Source organism: Aspergillus glaucus, assembly GCF_001890805.1.
Source record: "Aspergillus glaucus CBS 516.65 unplaced genomic scaffold ASPGLscaffold_32, whole genome shotgun sequence".
Classification (NCBI taxonomy): domain Eukaryota; kingdom Fungi; phylum Ascomycota; class Eurotiomycetes; order Eurotiales; family Aspergillaceae; genus Aspergillus; species Aspergillus glaucus.
Genome location: NW_019170484.1, coordinates 199,662 through 221,515, shown reverse-complemented (window position 1 = coordinate 221,515; position 21,854 = coordinate 199,662). Strand labels below are relative to the sequence as shown.

General features: G+C 48.1%; 9 protein-coding genes across 9 annotated transcripts; 2 read left to right on the top strand and 7 right to left on the bottom strand.

The window, feature by feature from the left end:
* Nucleotides 1-2,209: 2,209 nt before the first annotated feature.
* Nucleotides 2,210-3,557, bottom strand: ASPGLDRAFT_52801 (uncharacterized protein). The gene has a single exon (XM_022547839.1). The coding sequence runs from the start codon at nucleotides 3,161-3,163 to the stop codon at nucleotides 2,336-2,338; it is 828 nt and encodes a 275-aa protein (XP_022396060.1). The 5' UTR covers nucleotides 3,164-3,557; the 3' UTR covers nucleotides 2,210-2,335.
* Nucleotides 3,518-5,859, top strand: ASPGLDRAFT_85951 (Zn(II)2Cys6 transcription factor). Its single transcript, XM_022550355.1, has 5 exons — nucleotides 3,518-3,995; nucleotides 4,062-4,639; nucleotides 4,689-5,471; nucleotides 5,520-5,623; nucleotides 5,689-5,859. Exons 1-5 carry the CDS (start codon nucleotides 3,923-3,925, stop codon nucleotides 5,738-5,740), a joined length of 1,590 nt encoding a protein of 529 aa, XP_022396059.1. The 5' UTR covers nucleotides 3,518-3,922; the 3' UTR covers nucleotides 5,741-5,859.
* On the top strand, nucleotides 5,719-7,966 carry ASPGLDRAFT_1057637 (uncharacterized protein). The gene is made up of 8 exons (XM_022539497.1): nucleotides 5,719-5,872; nucleotides 5,936-6,454; nucleotides 6,508-6,603; nucleotides 6,667-6,767; nucleotides 6,827-7,104; nucleotides 7,162-7,225; nucleotides 7,275-7,547; nucleotides 7,612-7,966. Exons 2-8 carry the CDS (start codon nucleotides 5,998-6,000, stop codon nucleotides 7,906-7,908), a joined length of 1,566 nt encoding a protein of 521 aa, XP_022396058.1. The 5' UTR covers nucleotides 5,719-5,872; nucleotides 5,936-5,997; the 3' UTR covers nucleotides 7,909-7,966.
* Nucleotides 7,967-9,226: 1,260 nt separating this feature from the next.
* ASPGLDRAFT_40056 (uncharacterized protein) lies at nucleotides 9,227-10,485 on the bottom strand (the record flags this gene model as incomplete). Its single annotated transcript, XM_022545168.1, has 2 exons — nucleotides 9,227-10,399; nucleotides 10,450-10,485. 2 exons carry the CDS (start codon nucleotides 10,483-10,485, stop codon nucleotides 9,227-9,229), a joined length of 1,209 nt encoding a protein of 402 aa, XP_022396057.1.
* Nucleotides 10,486-10,878: 393 nt separating this feature from the next.
* Nucleotides 10,879-11,771, bottom strand: ASPGLDRAFT_29971 (uncharacterized protein; the record flags this gene model as incomplete). Its single annotated transcript, XM_022543903.1, has 2 exons — nucleotides 10,879-11,643; nucleotides 11,706-11,771. 2 exons carry the CDS (start codon nucleotides 11,769-11,771, stop codon nucleotides 10,879-10,881), a joined length of 831 nt encoding a protein of 276 aa, XP_022396056.1.
* Nucleotides 11,772-12,316: 545 nt separating this feature from the next.
* ASPGLDRAFT_85950 (uncharacterized protein) lies at nucleotides 12,317-13,436 on the bottom strand (the record flags this gene model as incomplete). The annotated part of the gene is made up of 3 exons (XM_022550354.1): nucleotides 12,317-12,372; nucleotides 12,463-13,344; nucleotides 13,398-13,436. Coding segments are annotated over 3 exons (975 nt in total), but the record flags the coding sequence as incomplete, so codon positions are not given.
* Nucleotides 13,437-13,821: 385 nt separating this feature from the next.
* On the bottom strand, nucleotides 13,822-14,845 carry ASPGLDRAFT_1057616 (uncharacterized protein). Its single transcript, XM_022539496.1, has 3 exons — nucleotides 14,771-14,845; nucleotides 14,616-14,714; nucleotides 13,822-14,562 (listed from the first exon to the last, which is right to left on the bottom strand). The coding sequence occupies exons 1-3, from the start codon at nucleotides 14,801-14,803 to the stop codon at nucleotides 13,996-13,998; spliced, it is 699 nt and encodes a 232-aa protein (XP_022396054.1). The 5' UTR covers nucleotides 14,804-14,845; the 3' UTR covers nucleotides 13,822-13,995.
* A 2,414-nt stretch (nucleotides 14,846-17,259) lies between these two features.
* On the bottom strand, nucleotides 17,260-18,035 carry ASPGLDRAFT_52798 (uncharacterized protein). Its single transcript, XM_022547838.1, has 2 exons — nucleotides 17,944-18,035; nucleotides 17,260-17,867 (listed from the first exon to the last, which is right to left on the bottom strand). Exons 1-2 carry the CDS (start codon nucleotides 18,018-18,020, stop codon nucleotides 17,369-17,371), a joined length of 576 nt encoding a protein of 191 aa, XP_022396053.1. The 5' UTR covers nucleotides 18,021-18,035; the 3' UTR covers nucleotides 17,260-17,368.
* Nucleotides 18,036-19,604: 1,569 nt separating this feature from the next.
* On the bottom strand, nucleotides 19,605-21,740 carry ASPGLDRAFT_181164 (uncharacterized protein). The gene is made up of 3 exons (XM_022542986.1): nucleotides 21,421-21,740; nucleotides 20,821-21,361; nucleotides 19,605-20,768 (listed from the first exon to the last, which is right to left on the bottom strand). The coding sequence occupies exons 1-3, from the start codon at nucleotides 21,623-21,625 to the stop codon at nucleotides 19,916-19,918; spliced, it is 1,599 nt and encodes a 532-aa protein (XP_022396052.1). The 5' UTR covers nucleotides 21,626-21,740; the 3' UTR covers nucleotides 19,605-19,915.
* Nucleotides 21,741-21,854: the final 114 nt, after the last annotated feature.

The window sequence follows — 21,854 nt, the reverse complement described above, 5'->3', positions numbered from 1 at the left end:
ATATTAATCATTAAATCCAACCATAGTTTGATTAAAAAATTGGCCAACTGCTAGTTATTTACTAAATTACAGTAACATATTGTAATTGGATCTTGTGGATAATCCAAGCCACAAAATCCACTCCAAGCCACTCCATTCAGATTATCCGCGCCGCTGCGGATCCTGCGTGTATAATCCGCAGCCGCTTCGGATTCTGGCCCATTGGATCCGAATCCGCGCCATTGCGGATTCGGCGCGGATTGGCGCGGATTTTGCGGCTTCGCTGTGCCACTCTATTCGCCATCTTATAGCTACCGATTAAGTAACTATAAACCTGATTATGACCATTTCGGCATTCATCAACTAATGGAATAGTTGGCCCACATCCACAGGAGGGTTACCAGAGAGACAAAGAAGCCGCCAACATTCCATGCCGTTCCCCAGTCGTTGAAAATAAGCCCTGCGAAAATTATAGCCAGAAGGATCAATATCACTGTCAGAGGTAAGATTTTATGCTGTGAATCGCTGTTCCAACCCTCACTGATATTTAAGCCATGAAATTGGAGTTCACCCAGTTCTGGGCAATGCCATTCATCCAGTTTCCTTAAGATATCTCTGCCACCTTGACATCAGTTTTGAGGTTAATCACCACACATATCAGACTGACGAGCAAGCTACTTACATATGGCCATTTATTGAACCCTCTTTGTTAAGAAGGCAATTCAACGCAGCAAGTTTAGCATGAAAGAAAATTGAGTCAGCAGGAGCCGAGTATTAAGCTGTATAAGCTCATGTTATGACTTGTACAGTCTCCTCTGGGCATTCTCCATAATAATCAACAATGCGCGATATACAATTGTCGAGACAATCCACTGTACTGGTGGAAGGGTTGTATGGGCAAGGGAAATCCTGGGGCCGGTAATTTTAGATGATCTGCTCCAAATTTTTCTTTTTGGTGAGATGGTCCTTGCTTTTATGTATGCCAATGTATTTTAACATGGTGCAATGAAATGATGATTAATCAAACTTTCTCCTGCATTCTGCTGTAATCAGTGTTATGGTCATGAGAGCATGAGAGCATAGTGTCATTTGCCAAGAAATTCTGCATCAGTGAATGATTGTTCTTGTAGCATTGTCCTTTCCACAGTAGTGTGTCATGGGACGCAGCAGACTGGAAATTTGACAACAGAGCTTCAATCATTCATCACTTGGCAGTGAGGTTTGGTTCCAGACTTTACAGAATTGCCTCTGCAGGAATGTGACTGGTGTCTGTGGTGAAAATAACCAACAAAACCACAGATGCGGCATTTATGCCATTGGATTTGTTTCTCCCAGATGCTAAATCATTGTCATCTAGGCGTTCCAACCGCATACGCGGCACATGGGATCGGCATGGTTAGGGTGAAAGTGCGACGCACGACGGGCGCCCGCGGAGAGGGGCAATGAATGGGGTCAATTGTAAGCTGTAATCAGCCTTGGGAGTCAGTCAAGCCTGGAGTCAATACCTTTCCTTTGATAAGGGAGTTGAAAGGGCGGATACCATTAATGAAGAGCGGCCAGAAAAGCAAGACCTCATGTAAATTCATTTTTAGTAGAAGATAGGGGAGCAGAGAATATGAACCAATTCACTGTATAAAAATAGAGGGAGACAGAATCAGCTTGAAATGCCGGTCAATGTAAACAAGGAAAAGGAAACTGGAAGTGGAGGTGAGAGGGCGCAGCTGCAGTTTCTGAAAGAAAAAAGAAAAAAAGAAAGAGGGGGTGGCAGAATTCAAATGGCCAGGAATATGGGTGACTGCAGAATATGTGAGGGAGTCTGGGAAGAAAAAAAGATTTGGGAGGAAAAGAAGTCAGAACAGTGAGGGAGGGCTCTTTTATATTGGGAAGCCAGGCGGGCGGTGTTTACAGTACGGCGTACCGGGAGGCTATACCAGAAACGGCAAAACTAAGCACATGTAGTAATTCACAGGTCCTCATTTTACATGACCAATCCCATAATAGACTAGACCTGAAAAGACTGAGGAGAACTATCAGTAATCACCCCAGCATTAGTACTTACTTTTAAGGAAGCCGTCAAAGCAATGTACCCACCTGGTTATACCAGAATGTCACGCGGACTGGCTGTTCGGCCTTAATATACCACATGACGGTCACTATATCGTAGATTTGATCTTCGGGAGTATTGAAGGCTTTTGGCATGGTTGAGGGTAAGAAGCAGAGTGAGAATATTGTTTTAAGACGAAATTTGTATCAGACTCTGAGTGCATGGACAAAACTATACTAAATGACTGATCACTAACCAAACACTCTGTTCTCAACCTAGCTGCGTGGTTAAGTCCATACGTTTGGCTCTATCTTATACAACATTCAGTTCTTCGTTCTTCTTTCCAACCTGCATTGGCCCAAACGCCCTCTCTGTTTTGCGGACCCAGTAGTCGAATGTGGCTGCGACAATGCGCTCTTGCATAAGATAGTCATGAGCCTCCTGTGCCAATGCACCGGGCACGGGCTTTAGCGGTCCATATACACGAGCCCGAAGTTGGATGCGGGCAGCACGCTCAAGGTACACACACAGGTAGGTAGCCTCCTCGACTGTCGTTCCGGCTGTCAACATGCCATGGTTGGCAAGAACGATTGAACGGTTGGTGCCCAGCGCGCCGCTGATAATCACGCCCTCTTGGTCTGCAATGGGCACACCAGGCCATTCTTTTAGAATAGTGCAGTCGTTGTAGAAAGGAGTCATATCCATCTGCGAAACAACGATGCCCTCGCCAGCAGCTGCAAGAGCCTGGATCCAGGGCGAATGAACGTGAACAATGCTCTGGACATCGGGTCTGGCTGCGTAAACCCACAAGTGGAATCGAGTGGCAGGGTTGGCCATGCCGGTGCCGGTAATGGTATTCAGGTCTTTGTCGACCTCAATAAAGTCTTTTGGATTGGCTTCCTCCCAGCCAACACCGAAGCGGAGGGTCCAGTATACATCTTGTGACCGGGAAGAGCGAGCAGTGATTTGACCAGCAAGCCCAGCATCCTCTTGGAAATGGGCTATGACACGAGTGGCACAGGCCAATCTTTCATTCAAAGTGCGTTGTTTCGTAATCAAGTTCCGTTCCATATCACTGGCTGCCCGTTGATCAAAGTAGTCCTTGGGGCGGAGGTCCTCATCCACGGAAGTTGGTGCCATGTTGTGCAACTTGTGCGTGATTTGTAAAATAGAATAGAGTGTGTTCGGTTGCTTCGAGAATATGATTTTGAACCAGTTCGGTGCCTGTTAAAAGAATCTATGATGGAAATGACGGGGGTTAGGAGAGAGATCTTTATACATGATGAACCCCTGTTTGTATCGTTATAGCGAAGTATAGAAGTTCTCGAAATTTGGGAGCCGCTATGCGAGCCAATCGGATAGCTAGGTATATCCGAGCCAATCAGATGGCCAGAGATATCAGAGCCAACCCCTAATCCAAGTTATCTCTCGCCTCCATTATCTATCTAGTATTACTTGCGCGATGCCTGTCAAGGATCTACTTGTACAGGGTAGAAAACCTGTCTGTCAGGTAAAGATACCAATGGTGATTCGGGGAAGGGACAAGATATGATCCAATTCGATCAGAAAACTGAATCTTGAAGAACTTCAGTACGTACAGCGGTACAGGAAGTCCATGCCTTTTATCTTCCCAAGCAGATATCGATCAGTGACGTTGCCGGTAGCGTTACACCGTCAACTTCGGAGGACAGTAGCCCGTGGCCCCCGCGTTTGGAATGGCTTATTGCATGTCGGCAAAGGGGAACGAACCCTTTACAGCCGCTAAATACTAATCAGGCTCTTCTCGCTTTCTCACAGCTCCGACAACACGAGCCAGTCGTGCGGGTTTCCATTATTACTATGGCCGAGTTGATTTGTCGTCTCCTCGCATGCTTGTGCTAATTTAATCTCACCCCACCCATGTCTGCGCGTGTACCCCTCTATGTTGCTGCACGATCGACTGCAAAGCAGAAAAGACAACGGACTCGGTCAGGTATTGTATCCCCCAGTCATGTGTTCTTTTCCCGGCCTCTAGAATCTAGCCTAACCAACATTCTAGGCTGTTTCGTATGCAAGCGAAGAAAGGTCAAGTGTGATGAGGGGAAACCCTCATGTGGTCAGTGCCGTGCCAAAAGTCTCACTTGCACCTACGACCGTAATGCTACGCGGACCCGTGTGAACGATGACGCAAGGAATACTTCCACAGCTCTAGGGTCGATTCAAGCACCTACGATCCGGAGTTCCTCTTGGGACTCAGTGGACCCTGACAAAGTTTCTCACTCCATTCACGACCAAGATGTCGTGAACAGTCAGGTTGAAGAGCCACTCGCCAAAGATTTCTGCGCGCAAATGACTCGGAATATCATTCGGAGTGTCGACTGTCCGGGAAACCCTCATTTGGACGTCTTCAAATGCCTCATGCAGTCCCCAACAGTTCTACACGCATCACGAGCACTTGCGAACCTTCATAATTCTGCGCCCGCGTTATGTCCTGAAGAAGTTGTCCGCAGCCGAACAGCCAGTTTAAAGCATCAAGGAACAGCGATTCAACTTCTCAAACGCGACCTTCAAATTCCCAAATTGGCCCATACGGATGCTGTACTCGCAGCGACTATACTACTTTATCTGTTCGAGAAGGTAGGTCCTCATCCCTCCAAGCAGAAACAAGCGTGCTTATTTGCGGTAGGCATATGATGCCGACAACGAAAACCATTTAAGCTACTTTGAAGGAGCTCGTACCCTGATTCACCAGCGCTTCTTCACCGTAAAAGACGTAGCTTCGCAAGAGGACGAAGTCTCGTGGGCTACAAGGGTTCTGGTGAAAACATTCGTCTGGCATAATGTAACGATTATTGTGTCTAAGCCGTTCTTGTTCCAGGATAGGGACGTCGATATTCTTAGACTGACGGACTTGCTGAATGTAAAGAGTGAACAGAATCTGTATTTGCTAGGCTGGGCGAAAGATGTATTCTGGTTTATGACCAATCTTGCTGCTTTTACTCAGAGCCTACTGGTCGGTATGCCCCCAGACCAAGATAACGCTGCATGGAGTATGAGGATGCTTCCTAGAGCGATGCGCGTCGAAAAAAGGCTTAAAGCGCACACGGTGACTATAGAGTCGGTGAAATATTATATGGGAAAGGTTGAGGTTGCCGAGGACACAATGAAACATTGTCTATCAACAATCGAACTGTTACGCCGAACCTCACTGCTCTATCTGTACCAGGTGATGCCGGACTTGATGCCATCGTTCTTGGTCGACGACCTAGCGCATGAGTTACTCCAACAACTACACGACATTCCGAAGGACAGCCCCATGATAGCATACCATGGGTGGATTCTGCTCACTGTCGGTGCACAATGCCTGGATCCTATAGACCGTGGATTGGTGCTCGAAAGATTGGAGCTCAGTCACGGCAAATTTCAGCTATCGTCGGTCGCCACCAATGCAACGAAACTCCTTTTAGAGGTAAGTATCGGTTTATTTTTAATAAGTTAATTTACTTACGTGGAGAAGGTCTGGAGGCGAAGAGACGAGCGACTTAGGGACGGAACCTATACAAGTCGTGTGGGCATCGGGCATTGGACTGATGTTTTGAGGGATATCGGACCAAATCTGGCGTATGTATAAAAGTCACCGTTAGTAGCTGCTACTGGTCATCCAATCCAATCAAATATCCGTATAGGACAGCAGGTGCACGACAAAACATTATCCGACTGTGGGTTGCTTCTTTCTAGATAAGCAACACCCACGAATGTGAGCAGTAACGCCATATCGTTGATCACCAACAACTTACTCTATACCAACGAAAAGCTTTCGCTTATTTTATATCCCATCCGATTGGCTCGCTTCTAAGATGTCGTCTTCAGGTACCTCTTATCTCAGACCCCAGTATGCACTTCCAATGGACTGATAGACAGATAACAAAGAAGACAATTCTGACAGCCACGAACTCAACAGCTCTACTTAACGAAGATGGCCCGTCGTTTAGATCATGATCATGACCATCATATCGTTCGATATTATTCCTTTTCATTTCTCATTCTCCACGATGTTATCCTTTATCCAATACAGCAGGTCCTCGTCCGAGACTCCATCAGAGAAGGCGCCCCAACACCCTACGATCTCAGCGGATGAGGCTGAGAGTGCAGTTGATGGGACATACTCGAATACTCTTGACCCTGCTGCTGTCAGGCGTTTGAACCGCAAGCTCGACCTCCATGTGCTGCCTCCATTGTTCATCTTGTATTTCCTGTCGTTCCTTGACCGTGGAAATATCGGTAATGCGAAAATCCAAGGTCTCGAGAAATCGTTGGAAATGTCTGGCCAGGACTACTCAATTGCGCTATGCATCTTCTTTATCCCATACATTCTTTTTGAAGTCCCGAGCAATCTGATCCTCAAGCGCTTGTCACCAAGTACGTGGCTTAGTATTCTCGTTACCGGTTGGGGTCAGTAAATTGTTTCTTGTTGCAAGGAATTCTCGTGTGCTGAGTTTATCTAGGCATCATTACCATGTGTCAAGGCTTTCTTCGCAACTTCGGTGAAATTGTGACACTTCGAGTTATCCTAGGTGTGTTTGAAGCTGGAGTGTTCCCTGGTGAGCTATAACCCCGAGTGTGTAAAATGGCGAAGGAGACCGGTATACTGATCCCATGTGAAGGTTGCATGTATATACTAGCGATGTACTATCCACGATATGAGCTCCAATGGCGCTTTGGCATGTTTTTCCCCTCTTCAACCCTGGCGGGTGCTTTCGGAGGCGTAAGCATTCTCCAAGCTCCTCGCAGATTCCGTGCAGCTAACTGACAGCCCACTTCTAGCTTCTGGCATACGCGATTGTCAAAATGGACGGCCTAAGAGGCCTCGAAGGCTGGAGGTGGATCTTTATCATTGAGGGTTCCATTACAGCTGCGTACGGCATCTGCGTGTGGTGGCTCGTGGTCGACTGGCCTGATGAGGCGAATTATTTGAACGACGACGAAAAGGCACTTCAAAAAGCGAAGATGACACAGGATGATGGTGAAGCTTCCATGGATAGACTTACACCAGCAACGACGAAGCGCATATTTCTCGATTGGAAGATCTATCTTGGTTGCATGCAAGTCACTCTCCTCATCCCCTTAGGTCAAAAGCAATGGGCTAATGAATCATTTAGAATGTATATCGGGACAATTAATACTACATATGCAGTCTCTTTTTTCGTGCCGACTATCATTGCCGTGAGTTGCGCTGTTGGCAGTCCCTCGATCTCGCTAACAGACCGCACAGCAACTGGGTTACACGGCTTCTGATGCACAGCTCCGAACTATTCCTCTATATGTCGTTGCCGTCTTCATTCAGCTCTTATTCACATACATGGCCGATCGATTTCGAAACAGATACTTCTTCACTCTATTTTCGATTATTTTCGGCATTGTCGGATACAGTATCCTCCTCGCAAGCTCTTATGTATCCACCCAAGTCCAATATTTCGCATGTTTTCTCATCACGATAACCGGATATACAACCCTGCCGCTCATCCTAGCATGGGCTACCAACCAGGTACGCAAATCATCTCAGCATTAGTATCCGATGGGAAGATGTCAGCTAATAGTGTACTTTTTAGCTTGTCGGTCAGTACAAACGATCGATCGGCGTGGCTATGGTTGTCGGCGGAGGGAACTGCGGTGGGATCATCGCGAGCAACATTTTCCTCGAATCCGAATTCCCGTACTACAAGACCGGGTTTTCAGTTTGTCTCGCTCTGTTATTACTAACTGCCCTGGCATCGACTGGATTTGCCATTGGGCTTGCCATGGAAAACAGAGCTCGAGACCGTGGTAAAAGGGACTATAGACTACAGGATCAGAGCGAGGCGGATAATCTTGGGGATGACCATCCGAGGTATAGATATGCTTTGTGAGCTGTTGTTAAAGAGTGTTTATAGAATATAGATTATAGTGTCATGCCATAAGCGCGCCTTTTTTTTTTTTTCATTCGCGGTTATCATTACGTGCTGGGAGCCATTAGGGTTTCATATAAACCCTAGTACCTATACGAATTGGCAATAGGAAGTACTCTTATTCTTCCTGACAACAATAGCCTTAGAATTTTTAAGTTATGGTTTGGTTCCGCAACGAATAGAAAAGTAATTCACGCAGATATGTACAAAATCCACTAAAGGCCGCATGAATTGACGTTATAAACACACAACCCTCCTACAGATCAAACCGATCAGGCATGGTCACCGGAGCCACCAACGTCCACAGATAGATCGCATAGCAAATTAGACGCTGATGATCTTCACGCAGCTCGCCCAACATGTCCGACCAACAGCAGAAAAGTCCCCTGAGCCTTGCATCAAACTTCTGCGTCAGGCGTGTGGCCACCCACGTCGTTGCTAGGAAGAAGATCGTATGGAAAAGAAATTATTTGTACTGAGTGGTGTGAGAGAGTGGTTAATTGAGGGTAGTCACGGATTACTCCTCAATCGCGACGGGATAAAGCCAGAAATTACCCTTAGCCTCCATGTGCGCACATTCCTATGTATCATTGGGTCTGTCCATATCCCTACAATCTCGCGAGTTAGAAGCACCAAAGCTAACAAACAAGTCACATGGCAGTTTCTCATCCAGCCATAATAAATACCACTGTTGGCTATTGCGTCTTGCTTCCGGCGATGTCGAGTCTGTCCGTCAATAACCTCTCCCCCTATTTGCTACATTGTGCGTCGGAATTGTACTCTTCATCGACTATTTTTTCGATACCTGCAATATTGAATACGATTAGACACGCAGTACCTGTGGAGGTATACACTCACTGGTAGGCTAAATCACCCCAAGCACAGCTCAGGGGAATATACCGATGGATGCCATTGGGGGAGACGGGAGACGGCTCCTGGTGGATGACGCAATCCAGCTGCTGTACAGTTTGGCTATTCCCTTAAACCTTGACGCCTGGGTTGGCCAGAGTGTGAGGCTGAGGTGTGACAGCCATACACAGTGCACTACTATATATATCGGTTCCTGAGTATGATGAGCGGATGCTCATCATAGTGGTCTTTTTGGCCCAACGGTAGAACTTCTAAAACAGAGCTTAATGCAACGATACGGGGCACTATAAAGAAGCCACTGAATTTATTCTTCTAAGCTAAGCAAGTCAAGTACAGTCATACTCCCATGCTAAGGTAATTGTTCTGATATTCTCCAGCGACACTGGCATCTTAGTCTTCTCCCTAGCTTTCAGATAAAAACAAAGCCGCTCTCACTCCCCACATTATCCTCTTCATCGTCCTCGTCCTTGTCCTCTTCCACCTTGCTTTCGCTCTCAGTCTCACTGTGACTCTCCAGGTCATTATCGCTCCCATCCCTCTCGCCTTGACTCTCATATTCACCCTCTTCACTCTCTGGATATCCCTCCTCGTTACTATCATTGCTATCTTCATTTGTTCCAAAAGGAGACGGTGGAAAATCGGGAATACCTGACTCGTCATGTGCTCGGGACTGTTTTCTTCCTTCCCGCGGCTGAAGCTGGTGGCGCTCCCTACGGGCGTTGTATTGGGCCTGCTGCCACTTGATTAGCTGTTGAGACGCCTGCTGCTGCCAGGTCTGAAACCGCTTCTGATTTTGGACTTCACAATGCTGTTTCTGGGATTGGAGCCACTGCTGCCAGCGTAACTGCCGAATCTGCTGATCTAAATTTTGGTACTGAGCCTGCAACGTCCAGAGAATGCTCTGAGTTTGCGGCTGCCACGGCTGATAATATGGGTGATGCCAGACCTGGTATCGGGGCTGAGGGTAATGGGGCACGTGTGGGGGCTGCTTCCAGTACTGGCTCGGTGTCTGTGGATTCTGAGTCAGGTTTTGAGGCTGTTGTGGTTGGTATTGGCCGTTAAGTGGCTGTTGCGTGGGCTGCTTCGGTGCCTGTCGGTAATCAGGCGGGATCGGGCATTCTTCTTCATCAGGCTGTTGTGTCTGGACCTGGTCCTTAAACTCCTGACGCCATTTCTGGAACCACTTTTCCTGCTTTACCTTATCCTGAACCTTTTGCCTCTTGTGCGTGAATTGCTGGTGGAAAGGCTCGAATTGGACTTGCTGCTGGGAGTGCTGGATCTCGCGTTGGCATTGATGAGTCTGCTGCCGTTCCCGCAAGCATCTATCCCAGAGATTCCGCTGGTTCTGTTGCTCAACCTGATTCTGCTGGGACAGCTGCTCACGCGTGCCCTGGGGTTGGTCCTCGGGGTGGTTGAACTGCTTCCGCTGGCCCTGAGAGAGGAGTGGGTCTTGAACTTCTGGCTTTTGCTGCGTCTGCTGCTGGTGGATATTGGCATCCTCGGTATCGTGCTTCTGCGTAGGCGTATGCTTCTCCTCGCGGCTGTGACATCGAGCCTTGCATACCCATACCACGTCATCTCCCTATGTAAATGTTAGATCTGGTCACTATTGAGCTCTGATATGGAACTTACCAAGTCGATCGTCAACTTAAATACCTTGTGAGGCATTTTGGAGTTGTTATGCTGTTGAATGCTTGATTGTGAAATGTTGTAGTGCAATGGAGAATGGTTGTAGTGGCAAAAGAAACGACGGGAATAAGAGAATGCTTGTAGGCACGTTGTCTGCTGCCTATCAAGCGAAATGGAAACATCATGACAGCTTGATTGAAATATACATAACGTTGCCTGGAGGCTACCATAAGATTAGTTGTTGTCAAGTAATCTACTGCGATAAGTAGGGGAATAGAACATGAAGACATGTCTAAGAACTCAGTGTTAGGATTCTAGCCTGTCTTAACTAGTTGCCACACCATCTATCTATAGACCAACTCATCGTTGTCTTGTATTCATAGCCATAATACCAGCAATCCGCAATAGCGTGCAATTTTCTTTATTCCCCCATTACTTAGGTATACCAAACACACTCTCACACTCGGCACTCGACTCCGCATCAGATGTAGAAGACGACCTTGAGCTCTCGGGAATCAATGACCTGTTATCAGAGCTACGAGACTGTTGTTCCGGTTTCTCCTGCGGAGGCTGAATTCGAGACGTCGACAGCTGGCCCTGACTTTTGAAAGGCCGCCGTCCACCGTATGCAGCTACCGGAAACCGGGGCAGATCCGTAGTCTCCTTCTTTGGTGCGATCCAATCTTTCTCCACCGAGGGTTTACCTTGATTCTCGTCCCTCTCATTCTGGTTAGAAGTATATGGGTACTGTGGCCAGCTCGGAAACTGCTCTTGTGTCTCAAGCGGAGCTTCACATTCAGCATAAAACCGCTCAAGCCTATACCGGCGAATTTGCTCTTGAGTTGGATTCCGGGGTAACTGCATCTTCTGCTGAGGCTTCTCCTGAGACTTTGACTTCGCGTTCTTGTCCTTCTCCACCTTTTGACCTTGTTGCTTCTGGCCCTGCTCCTGCTCCTGTTTCCGTATCAGCTTCACGGGCTGCGAATACCGCGGTAAATCTGGCGCCTGGTGCAGTGCAGGCTTTTTGTGAAACGGTTGCCTTTCGTACTGATATGAATTCTTTGGATACTGGGGTAGGAGAGAAATTCGCTTCTGGTGCTTTAGTTGGGATTCTTGGTGTTGGGAGTTGGGTTCGGGGAGATGTTTGCCGCAGCAGCAACCTTGAGTCTGGACATGGTTATGGTTGACTGAGTCTTCCTGTGTGTGTGTGTGTGTATGTGTGTTAGATTGGGTTTGTTTGGGCTAAGAAGTGATCTTACCAGGTATGTCTTGACGGTCACTTCCTTCTTTGGTGTTTGCTTTTTGGGTGATTCCTTTTTCGACATTTCGGTGTGCATTTGAAATTAAATTGTAGAGAGTGAGAGAATAAGCGAAGAATTATTTGATAAACATGCAGGGAGAAATGTAGGACAAATATAAGATACCGGATAGAAGGATCCCTCGCTGCCTGTCCAGCGAAATGGAAGCGTCATAAGCATCCGAGTGTCTAGGGTCTACATGTTGTTGCCTTCTTTCTACGAAAAGGACTACACAATTCCCGACTTGGAAACACGATATAATCCGGAAGTTGAATTTATGAGCCAAGCTAAGCGAAACTAGCGAGATATTATTCTTCAACGCGTCCGGTAATTTCTACCACCAAGATCCGTCACCTTCGGTAGCTTTCCAATTTCCGATTATAACAATACTCTCATCACTATCCGAGCTCAAGCTCACTATAGATGGAGATCTTGAACCATCAAAGTTCAACTGCTCATAATCAGTGTCAGGCTCCGATGGGGGCTTTCCCGACCCGAGCTGGGCAAAAACCCAAGGAATATGGCACGAATCCAGAACGTACGGAACCGACTTTTGCGACTCGGTATCATGAGAAGAGGGCTGTTGTTGTTGTTTCTCTTGCATCTTTCGCGGTTGACTCTGAGGATGCTGTTGTCGCGAGGAATCAACATGAGCACCAACCGTCCACGGAAACATAGTCTGAAGGGTCCGATCAGACAGGGTTTGAGGCGAACTCACAGCATTCACACTCTGTTGGAATAAAAACGGTTCCCGGGACTGAACTTGAGACGGCTGAGGCGGCTTCTGGGGCCGTGCATCTGGTTTCTGGTACTGAGCGGGCACGTACATCTGTGGCTCGGGGTGGGCATGAGAGAGCTGTTGTAGGGGCTGGCCAGATGCCGAGTGGGACTGGGGCACATTCATAAGCTGCTGTGATCGGAACCCTTGTTGAGATAGTCGTCGCGTGGCCTTGTCAACTTGCTTCTCCACAGGTTCTGTATACGGACGCTGCTGTTTCTGCCGGCTTTGAGGCTGGCTTTGGGGCCGATCATCGCCCGGCTGGTTCTGAGGCTTGCTCTGTGGATGAGACTGTCCTCGAGATGGATGCCCGGCCAGGGTCTGAGGTTTCTTTTGCTGTCGCTTTTCACCTTCGGGCCAGTTGGTGCCCTCTCGTTGGTATTGAGCCGGTACGTACTTCGATTTTTTCGGCTCACTCTGACTCGATTTAACCTGGGCCACATCCAGAATCCGCTGCAATCGCTCTCGATACTCGGACCGTTGTCGTGTGGCTTCATCGATATCTCGCTGCTTCAGTCCTTCCGCGGGCTGTGTCCACCAATGAGGCAACCACTGTTGTGTCTCAAATTGAGGTTGTTCAGGTTGGCTTCGGGGAAGTCGGGCCTGGGTTGGAACAACTTGGGACTGATTCTCGCTGCTCTGGGCTTGCTGCTGCGACTGGGGCTCCGGAGTCTGCAGCTTCTCATGCTTTTGACAAGAAAAACTATGGTTCTGCTTCTGTTGGGTACGGCGACCTCGTCGGTTCCGGCGCCGGCGCTGAGACTTGTTCCCCAGGATCATTATCTCCAGTTCGCCTTGTAAGGTTATCTCCACTCTGTCCCCCTATCGATGCATGTGAGATTCGGTTTTAGAGAAACGGTTTAATAAAATCTTACAGGGTTTAATTTAATGATCGCTCTTTGATTCCGAGGCATCTTGGTGTGTTTATCGTTGGGTGCGGGTGTGGTTGAAAATGGGATTTAAAAATTAAAGATGACGCAGAGTAAGCTGATGCCTGCAATGGAAGCATCATCATGATAGTATCTCTGCCTGTTGTGACGCTACAATGGTTTGGAATATTAGATTTTTTTTTTTTTTTTTAGGAAACTTTTAGTATTTGATTCAAGCTAAACTAAGCTGTCTCAAAATAAAGACTCGCTATATGAACGCCCCCTTGTGCAAGACATCAAACGCTACTGGCGCTGGAATAATACCGGAGACCTTCTTTATTGAAATGTAGCTCGAAAGCTAACGGTCACGATTGCATTGTGTTTCTCGTACTCACACATAGCGATATCCGTCAAATATAACGGATGCCTCGTCCTCGTCGATACCCGGACACGCACGCAATGTAGAAGGAGACCTAGAGCCCTCAGGACTCGACTGAGTATTATACTGCGCCTGCTGGGTCTCAAGTTGGTACTGCCTGCGCATGTTGTCAAGACATTGCTGCAGGTTTCGTTGTCTCTCATCCCTCAACTGCTCCTGTTGGGTCTAGCTCTGGTGATTCTGACGCATCTTCTCAATCTCTTGGTCCAGCAAGTGTTGGGTGTCGTATTGCTGCTGTTGCGAGGAATTGATTAGAGCCGGTGACTGCCAGACGTGGTGGTTCTGGGTCGCTTGGTTTAAACGGTTCAAACGCTCCCAAGATCTGAATTCCCTTGGATTCATCGTCTCGTAAAACTGGCTCGGTACCCGCTGTGACTGACGTTGTTCTGGGGGTTGCAGTAAACATTGGGTTTCGACCTGCTGTTGTTGCGAGGGGGTATTTGGAGCCGATTGCTGCCAGGTGTAGTCCTGGGACATGGTCATTGGACTGAGGCGGTTATGACGCTCCCAGGATTGGAAGTCACTTGGAGACACCGTCTCGTAGAACTGGCTTGGTATCCCCTGCGGCTGCGGCTGTGCCTGTTGCTGCTGAGTCCTTTTATTGTGCTGCCGCCAGCGTTCGCTGTTTCTGGGATGCTTGCCACCGCGGAAGTTCTGGGTCTGCCTCCTGTGGTTGTGGCGTAAGTGGTAACGGCAACCCTGGCCCTTGCGGTGTATCTGAGCTTTTTCTCCCTGTGAGATAATGTTAGACTAGTTCGTTATAAAGAACATAGATTTTGACTTACCAGGTTGAATGTGAAATTCAGTTTGTGAGGCGTTCTGTATTTCTTGGTAATGCCACCTCGGCGGTTTCGGTGCTGGGTCTCGTGCCAGTTTCCCTTTGGCTGTAGATGGATGCATGTTAGCTTGAACTTTCATAGGGTTCTGATGTATATCTTGCCAGTGTGAATGTGATATTCATTCTGTTAGACATCGTGGATTGTGTTGTTGTTGTTGCTGTTGTGTGTGAAATGCGTGGAAGGTCGTAGTTTGAAGAAGAGAGGAGAAGAGAAGGAGAGGAAAAGGGAGGAGAAAGGTTCTTGTAGGTGCGAGGCTTGCTGCCTGTCAAGTCGAGTAGAAGTGTCATGTTGATATCTCGGAGGTTATAACACGGTGCCTGGCGGCTACCACGGTTTACAGGATGGCTCCTACGCTGAATACTAACAGATAGCACGACTAGCTTTCATTTCGTTCTCAGTTATCGCTACATTTTCTGATTAAGTCATCTCTCGTACTTCATGAACAAGTTAAATAAATGGAGTGTATGTATGTAGTCGACCGGTCATACTGCTGCCCCCAATTGTCCCGGGTTGTCTTTCGGTTGCCTCTTGCCACATCTCCTTGGGTGCCGGTGCATCCATCATTTCCACATCCGCCATCGTACCATATGTCGAAAAGAGGAGGTAAGCCCCAGGGGCCAGATCTCGGAAGGCGGAGGTCATTGGTGCTTCGGATTGATGTGTTGGGTGAAGGGGAAGACCCCAGATAGTATGACATGGACGGAGGATAGGCTGACAGGCGCTGCTGATGCGCTGCTGGTAGGGATTGAGGTCTGTTTGTGACAAGACTCCCATTACTGCTACTCAGTAACAACTGGAGAATATGGCACCGAAGATAATCTTTGTTATCCATGCGAAACGACTAACATGCCAGCCCAGCAGGTCTGATTCCTTGTGGCGAGTTAAGTATGAAGAATCATGGAGATCCTTCCGAATGAAGATCCGATGACGTCGAATTCAAAGTGTGAAAGGCTTTGGAAGACGGTGGTGGAGAGGCATTCTTGCTCTTCCAAGCTGTAACCATGGTCTTCACAACAAAAGAACATAGGACTCTGTCTGGTCATCTTGTGAGTCAATAGCTGGTTGAAGAAGCTTCTGTGGGATAATACGGGAGACCTCAATTCTTCCTGTTGATCTGAGCAATGTCTCTAGGTGGGAAATGCATGTCGTGCCCTGTGATATACTCCTGGTTGTTTTGCTTCAATCGTCATCCAAAGAATGACACATCCGGTTTTGTCTGTCATAAAGGGTTTTGTTGCGAAAATATACTGGAACAACATGAGTTCGCGCAGCAATAAGGCCACCGTAAAGTCCACAAAGAAATGGGATTCCACACAGGACCAGTGATGTTCTGCAAGACCTATGGACAAGGAGCCAACGGATGTCGATGTCGGCGTTATAAAATAGAACATTCCCCGAGGGTGACGGTAAAACTGTCCAAAAACCTCATATAGGGCCTGAATACTTGGTCCTATCCCCATTTTTCAAGCGGGCGATATCAAAGGAGCTCACTAGATCGCCTTCACGCATGTAAAAACATTCGTGATGTTTACTGTGTCGCTGAAATAGGGAAGATGCTATTTCAAGTGTCACCTGCGACGCTAGATACGTCTTTGAACCAGGCTTTACAACTTCCGTGGTTCTCTTGCCGGCCCTCTCGCCAAACAGTGCGTCCAAGCATATCCAGACGTCATCCACGCCAGCCCTTTGGGATCTTCAGGCTTAATATCTGCAATTTGACAGGCCTCATCCATACTGGGAGCAGCTGCTGACATGCTCAGGCCCTTGCCATTTACCTTGAGACTTTCCACCGGGACTTGCTTCTCATAATTGCCAGAATGGTCAGCTTCGTCTGCAGTGCGGAGGCCCGCGAGGTAATCCGCAGCCGTGCTTAACACACGGAGTGCCTCGGTGCCCGTTATCATCTCATCCACACTGGTGTTGGTCGGCTTAAAGAGGATCGATTCGTCGTTGAAGAATCCATGGGTTTAATCGCTGATTCGCTTAGCCACAATTGCAGAAGTAATACCCAAGGTTGTTCTGATAGGGATTCCTCTAGCAATCTCTTTCTGAAACACCGAACATAAGCATGGAACATTAAGTACCGTTTGATCGTCTAATGAGACGTGTGAGCATAAAACATCGGACAACCACTATCATTATCAAGGAAATCACCGAAAGAGCATCAATCATCGCATCGCCTAAATTTTGCTATGGTCCTCCGCCTTGTGTCAGGTCAGACTGGGCTTTACTCAGATACCAGTCTAAATCCATGAAGCTGCGCCAGTTCTAAACTTCCAGGAAAAGGCCACAAAGAATACTTGTGAATAATTATTGGCTGTTCTTTGGTCATGTTGAAGTGATTGCGCTGCTGCAATGTGGTATCCCCATAGTGCAGTGAATGATAATAGAGCGAAGAAAAAAATCGACAGGAGGGAATAGGGGCCCTTATGGAACTAAAAACATCTTCAGGATAACCTCCTGTCACTGGTGTAGTATAGTAGCAAGGACAGAATGACTCTAGTATACCGCACGCTTTTATAACAGTCATACTAAGGAATCCGAAGATCGTAGGGAAGATGAATGGCTAGTCGGGTCCTCCTATATTTACTTCCTCAACCTTCGCAGAAGGACCTAGCCAGTCATCACTTTGTAATCAGTTGTACCGAGTTCTCCAGGATTTGACTGGTGGCCCTAAGCCCAAGAACTGAACCGTGCTTCTATCGGCTAACAGATTGCGAAACCAGGTTTGCTGCATTTACCGCCGCAAGGTTCAAGCAAAGTTTATGCCATTCCCACGTCGCATTCTTAATATAACGAAGTAGATCTAGTCTCCGATCAAGTCTTGATGGGAGATGTTTCAATTTGTACCAGTATAAGGCCCTAGCATCTTGAATCACGGACCGCGAGCGACATACCTTCTCAACCCAAACCATCCCTGGCCCAAGCCTTTCCCTCCACTCCTCCACCGACACAATCACGTCCTCAAACTCCAAATCCCGCCTCGAAATAGGCCCCATGACCATATTACCTCCAAACCAGACCGTCACTTTTTCTGTGTCGACGTAGAGTTTCCCAGTGCGATAGGCTTCGAGAATAGCGTGGATGTTTGCCAGTTCTTCGTCGGGGATGTTGGAAGTGTCGCAGTACATATATTTCAGATACTGTATTCGCCATAATACGTCGGGATGTAGGTTTTGTGGCTCTGCAGGGTCAACGCTATTTCAACAGAGTCAGTCAGCCGGGATATCATCAAATGATAGAAGTCAGGATATTGGGGATATGGGAGGATTACGGCTGCGTAGCGGGCATATTCTTAATCGCCCACTGTATACCCTCACGACAACCCTCGGCGTTAATCCCTCGGGCCATCAGCTCCTCGCACTGCTGGATCATTGTATCTCGTCGACCGTGTACACTTCTGTCAGTAACGGCATAGAGAGTCACAGACAATGGACTGCGAGCTTGAGTAAACGTACCCAGGATAGTCAAGGTGGTAGATCGCTCGTTCGACCTCAACCAGTGGGTAGCGGGCGAGCATTTCATCGATAGTGAGTTTTCCATCGTTGTTGATGGCCATTCTCTGATCGGGAGAATGTAAAGATCCAGTAACGGTCATCTTTGAAAGCTGTCGGGCTGTTAAAGCAAGAAAAAGAATGGGGGGTGGGAATAAGCTTGTCGGACTATGAGCGCTGTATGACGGCCATGTCATTGACCGCGGTGATAGCGGCCTCAGGCACTACCCCCACCACCTTGTAACTTATCCAACATAATGCGCTCACCATTCCTCATCTATACACAACCGCAATCCTGACGTCTATCTTGTATATTCATTTCATGGTACGGGTCGCATCCCATGTGGTTTGCCACTAATCCAACGGACCCTGGTTTATCTGGGGGAATCCGCGGGTGCGGAGGGAGTTCTGAGGTACCTTACACCACTCCGTGAGTATATATGACTGTAACTATGAGTATGGGTTTGATCATAGAAAATTTTCATAGTTAACTGTATGTTTACATATGCAAGTACATCTAGTTACACCGTACATGTACATCTCAGGCAACTATTACCCCTAGCTCAACGATCCCCGTACACCGTCCCCGTATTTATCCCGCCCAGCCCATGCTCATGCACGGTACGGTACACGGCCTCGCGATCAACAATCAATTCAATAGCGCGCACAATAAACCCAACTCAATCCAATCAACACGACAGATCATCTGCACGAGTGCCCCGTCCGTTCCCTGTCCTGTACGGAGTACTATGTACCCCGTATTCAGCCAGTCGACCCTCATCCCTGCGCTGCTGATGCAATAATTAATAAAAAAAAAGGATAATAAATTGACATCTCTAATGCCAACGCCAACGCCCGCCCTGCCGTGCCCTGCCGTGCCCTGTAGTGCCCTGTAGTGCCCTGTAGTGCCCTGTAGTGCCCTGTAGTGCCAGATGAAAGCAGGAAGCCGAGCCGAACACGGTCACGGTCACGGGCGTGCCGAGGAATGTATGTATGTAGCCAGAGAGGATTCCGTACACTACAGAGTGCATAGCAGGGCCGAGACAGTGTAGTATGTGACTACTGATAACCAAAACAAACAGAATATGCACACTGCAGCCAGAGTGTACCATACAGTGCACAAATAAGACATTATCACCTAATGCAGGGATAATAACAAATAAATCAAATATGCATTGCATTGCATCGCATCAGCGTGTCGTACAACACCTTCTGTGCCGCGTATGCGCATTTGCATTATTTACAAACACGGAAGGCCATGCAGATTGGCATTCCACAGACGTTCCATTCAGCTTCTGTTGACATTCCAGTGGAGTTAGTCACATACTGACGAATGCATCGAAGGCGTCGAATGTCGAATTCGAATGTCACGATCCGAGAAATGCATGCCTGCATACTTTACGATCTCAGCATAGTTGATACGATCTGGAAAGAAAGAAGGATTCGAGAAGTATTTTTGTATTCTGTAGTCAAAACTACAAGAAAAGATAGTCAAGTATACTTGTAGTATATCATCTAGATACTAGAAAGCAATATTAATGTGCAGCAATGCAGAGCAATATAACCACATTTTCCTCCCAACCATGACATCATGGCTCATTACCAGCAAGACAAGGACATACACAGCCATCTGTGCTAGGTATCACAAACATCAAAAAGATAAAAAAGGAAATTAGAGAGTAAAGAAAAAAGATAGAAAGGGAAAAAGGGAAAAAGGGAAAAAAGAAAAAAAAAAAAAGTACTATGTACAGCCTACAGCTGGCTGGGCTGGAAAGAACCCAACTCCTGCGAAGCAGGCGGGTCGGTCTCGGCAATGCGTTCCTCAACCTTCTCTTCACGGTCCATGATGCCGTACTCGGCGGCCTTTTCTTCAATCTCCTCCTGGGAGAGCTTGGGGAGTTCGCGGGCAGCGTGGACGTAGGACATGTTCTCGAGGAAGCCCTTGGCAAAGATGAGGTCAATTTCCTCGAGCGTGCGACCGGCGGTTTCGGGGTAGAAGAACCACACGACGGGGACGAAGAGGCCGTTCCAGGCGGCGAAGAAGAGGTAGGTGCCCCACTTGATGCGGGCGACCATCACGGGGGTGATCATGACGACGGTGAAGTTGAAGAGCCAGTTGGAGCAGGTGGAGACGGCGTTGGCCTTCGCGCGGGTCTTGATGGGCGAGAGCTCGGCGGGGTAGAGCCAGGGAAGGGGCAACCAGGTGGCACCGAAGACGCACATGTACAAGAAGAAGCCGAAGACGGCGCCCTTGGCGGTCTCGGGGTCACCGGGGATCAAACAGCCGAAAACGATGATCATGGCGACGCATTGACCGACGGAACCGCCCAGGAAGAGGTTGCGACGACCGATCTTCTCGACGAAGAACCAGGAGAAGGTGGCGAAGATGGCGTAGCAGATCATGTTGATACCACCGATCAAGAGGGCGAAGTTGTGCGATTGTCCGATGGAGTTCTCGAGCAGAACGGGCAGATAGTAGATGACAGCGTTGCAACCGGAGATCTGCTGGAAGAACTGCGACGAGGAGCCGACAATCATGCGACGGAAGTGCTGCGAGGGGCCACCGGTGAAGAGGTCAGAGAAAGAGGATTGTTGAGCGCCGGAGCTGTTCCAAGTTAGCACTAGCCTCTTAAGCTGGAGAGAGAAAAGGGACGTACACTCTAACAGAATCAATGACAATGTTCTTCTCAGCCTGAGCCTGGCGGTCATCGATATCGACACCCTGGAGGGCAGCAATGACCCTCTCACCTTCGGGAACCTGGTCATGGGCAACGAGCCAGCGAGGCGACTCGGGCAGATAGTACATGCCGACAATGATGATAACACCGAAGAAAATCTGGAAGGCAATAGGGAAACGCCAGACCAAGTCCTGAGGACCGAAGTGGGCACCGTAATCGATCCAGTAGGCAATCATAGTACCAATGGCGATAACACCACCCTCGATACAGATGAGCAGACCACGGTTCTTGGCGTGCGAGCATTCAGCCTGGTAGGTGGGGATGGTGGAAGTGTTCATGCCGTTGCCGATACCAGTGATAACACGACCGAAGATGAACTGCAGCAGAGGGATTTGGTCGGTAATGGCCGTGACCTGGATGATGACACCGATAATCATGACAATGGCACCCCAGATAACCATCCAACGACGACCCATCCAGTCACCGAAGAGGAGGGCCCAGATGGCACCAAAGAGACATCCTGTCCTGGTTAGTCCCTATTGCGAAAGGCATATCTAGATCCCGGATGGCAAAACTCACCAACTTCATATACAGCTGTAACGGTCGCCTGCATCACATCATTTTTCCTGGTGGCTGTGAACATGTTGTTGAAGGCCGGGTCCGAAATAATACCCGACATGACACCTTGATCATAACCGAACAACAAGAAACCCATAGTCGCAATGGTGGAGACCGTCAGGGACAGCTTTTTCCCTGTCAGGCCCAGATAGGTAGGGGGCGCCATGATGGTGGGGGAGTTATCGTTAATGGAGCCAGTCCAGTTTTAGTCCAGGTCAGTCTAGGTCGAAGTCCAGCCTCAAGGTATAGACCAGCACAAGACTATAAAAAGACAAATCCGGGGAGGAAGAAAAGAGTAAAGGGCAAAAAGGAGAAAGGGACAAGATTTGGGGAGGAGAGGGATATATAAGTTTACTGAACACCGATGCGGAATCTTTGTCATAATTGGAATATTA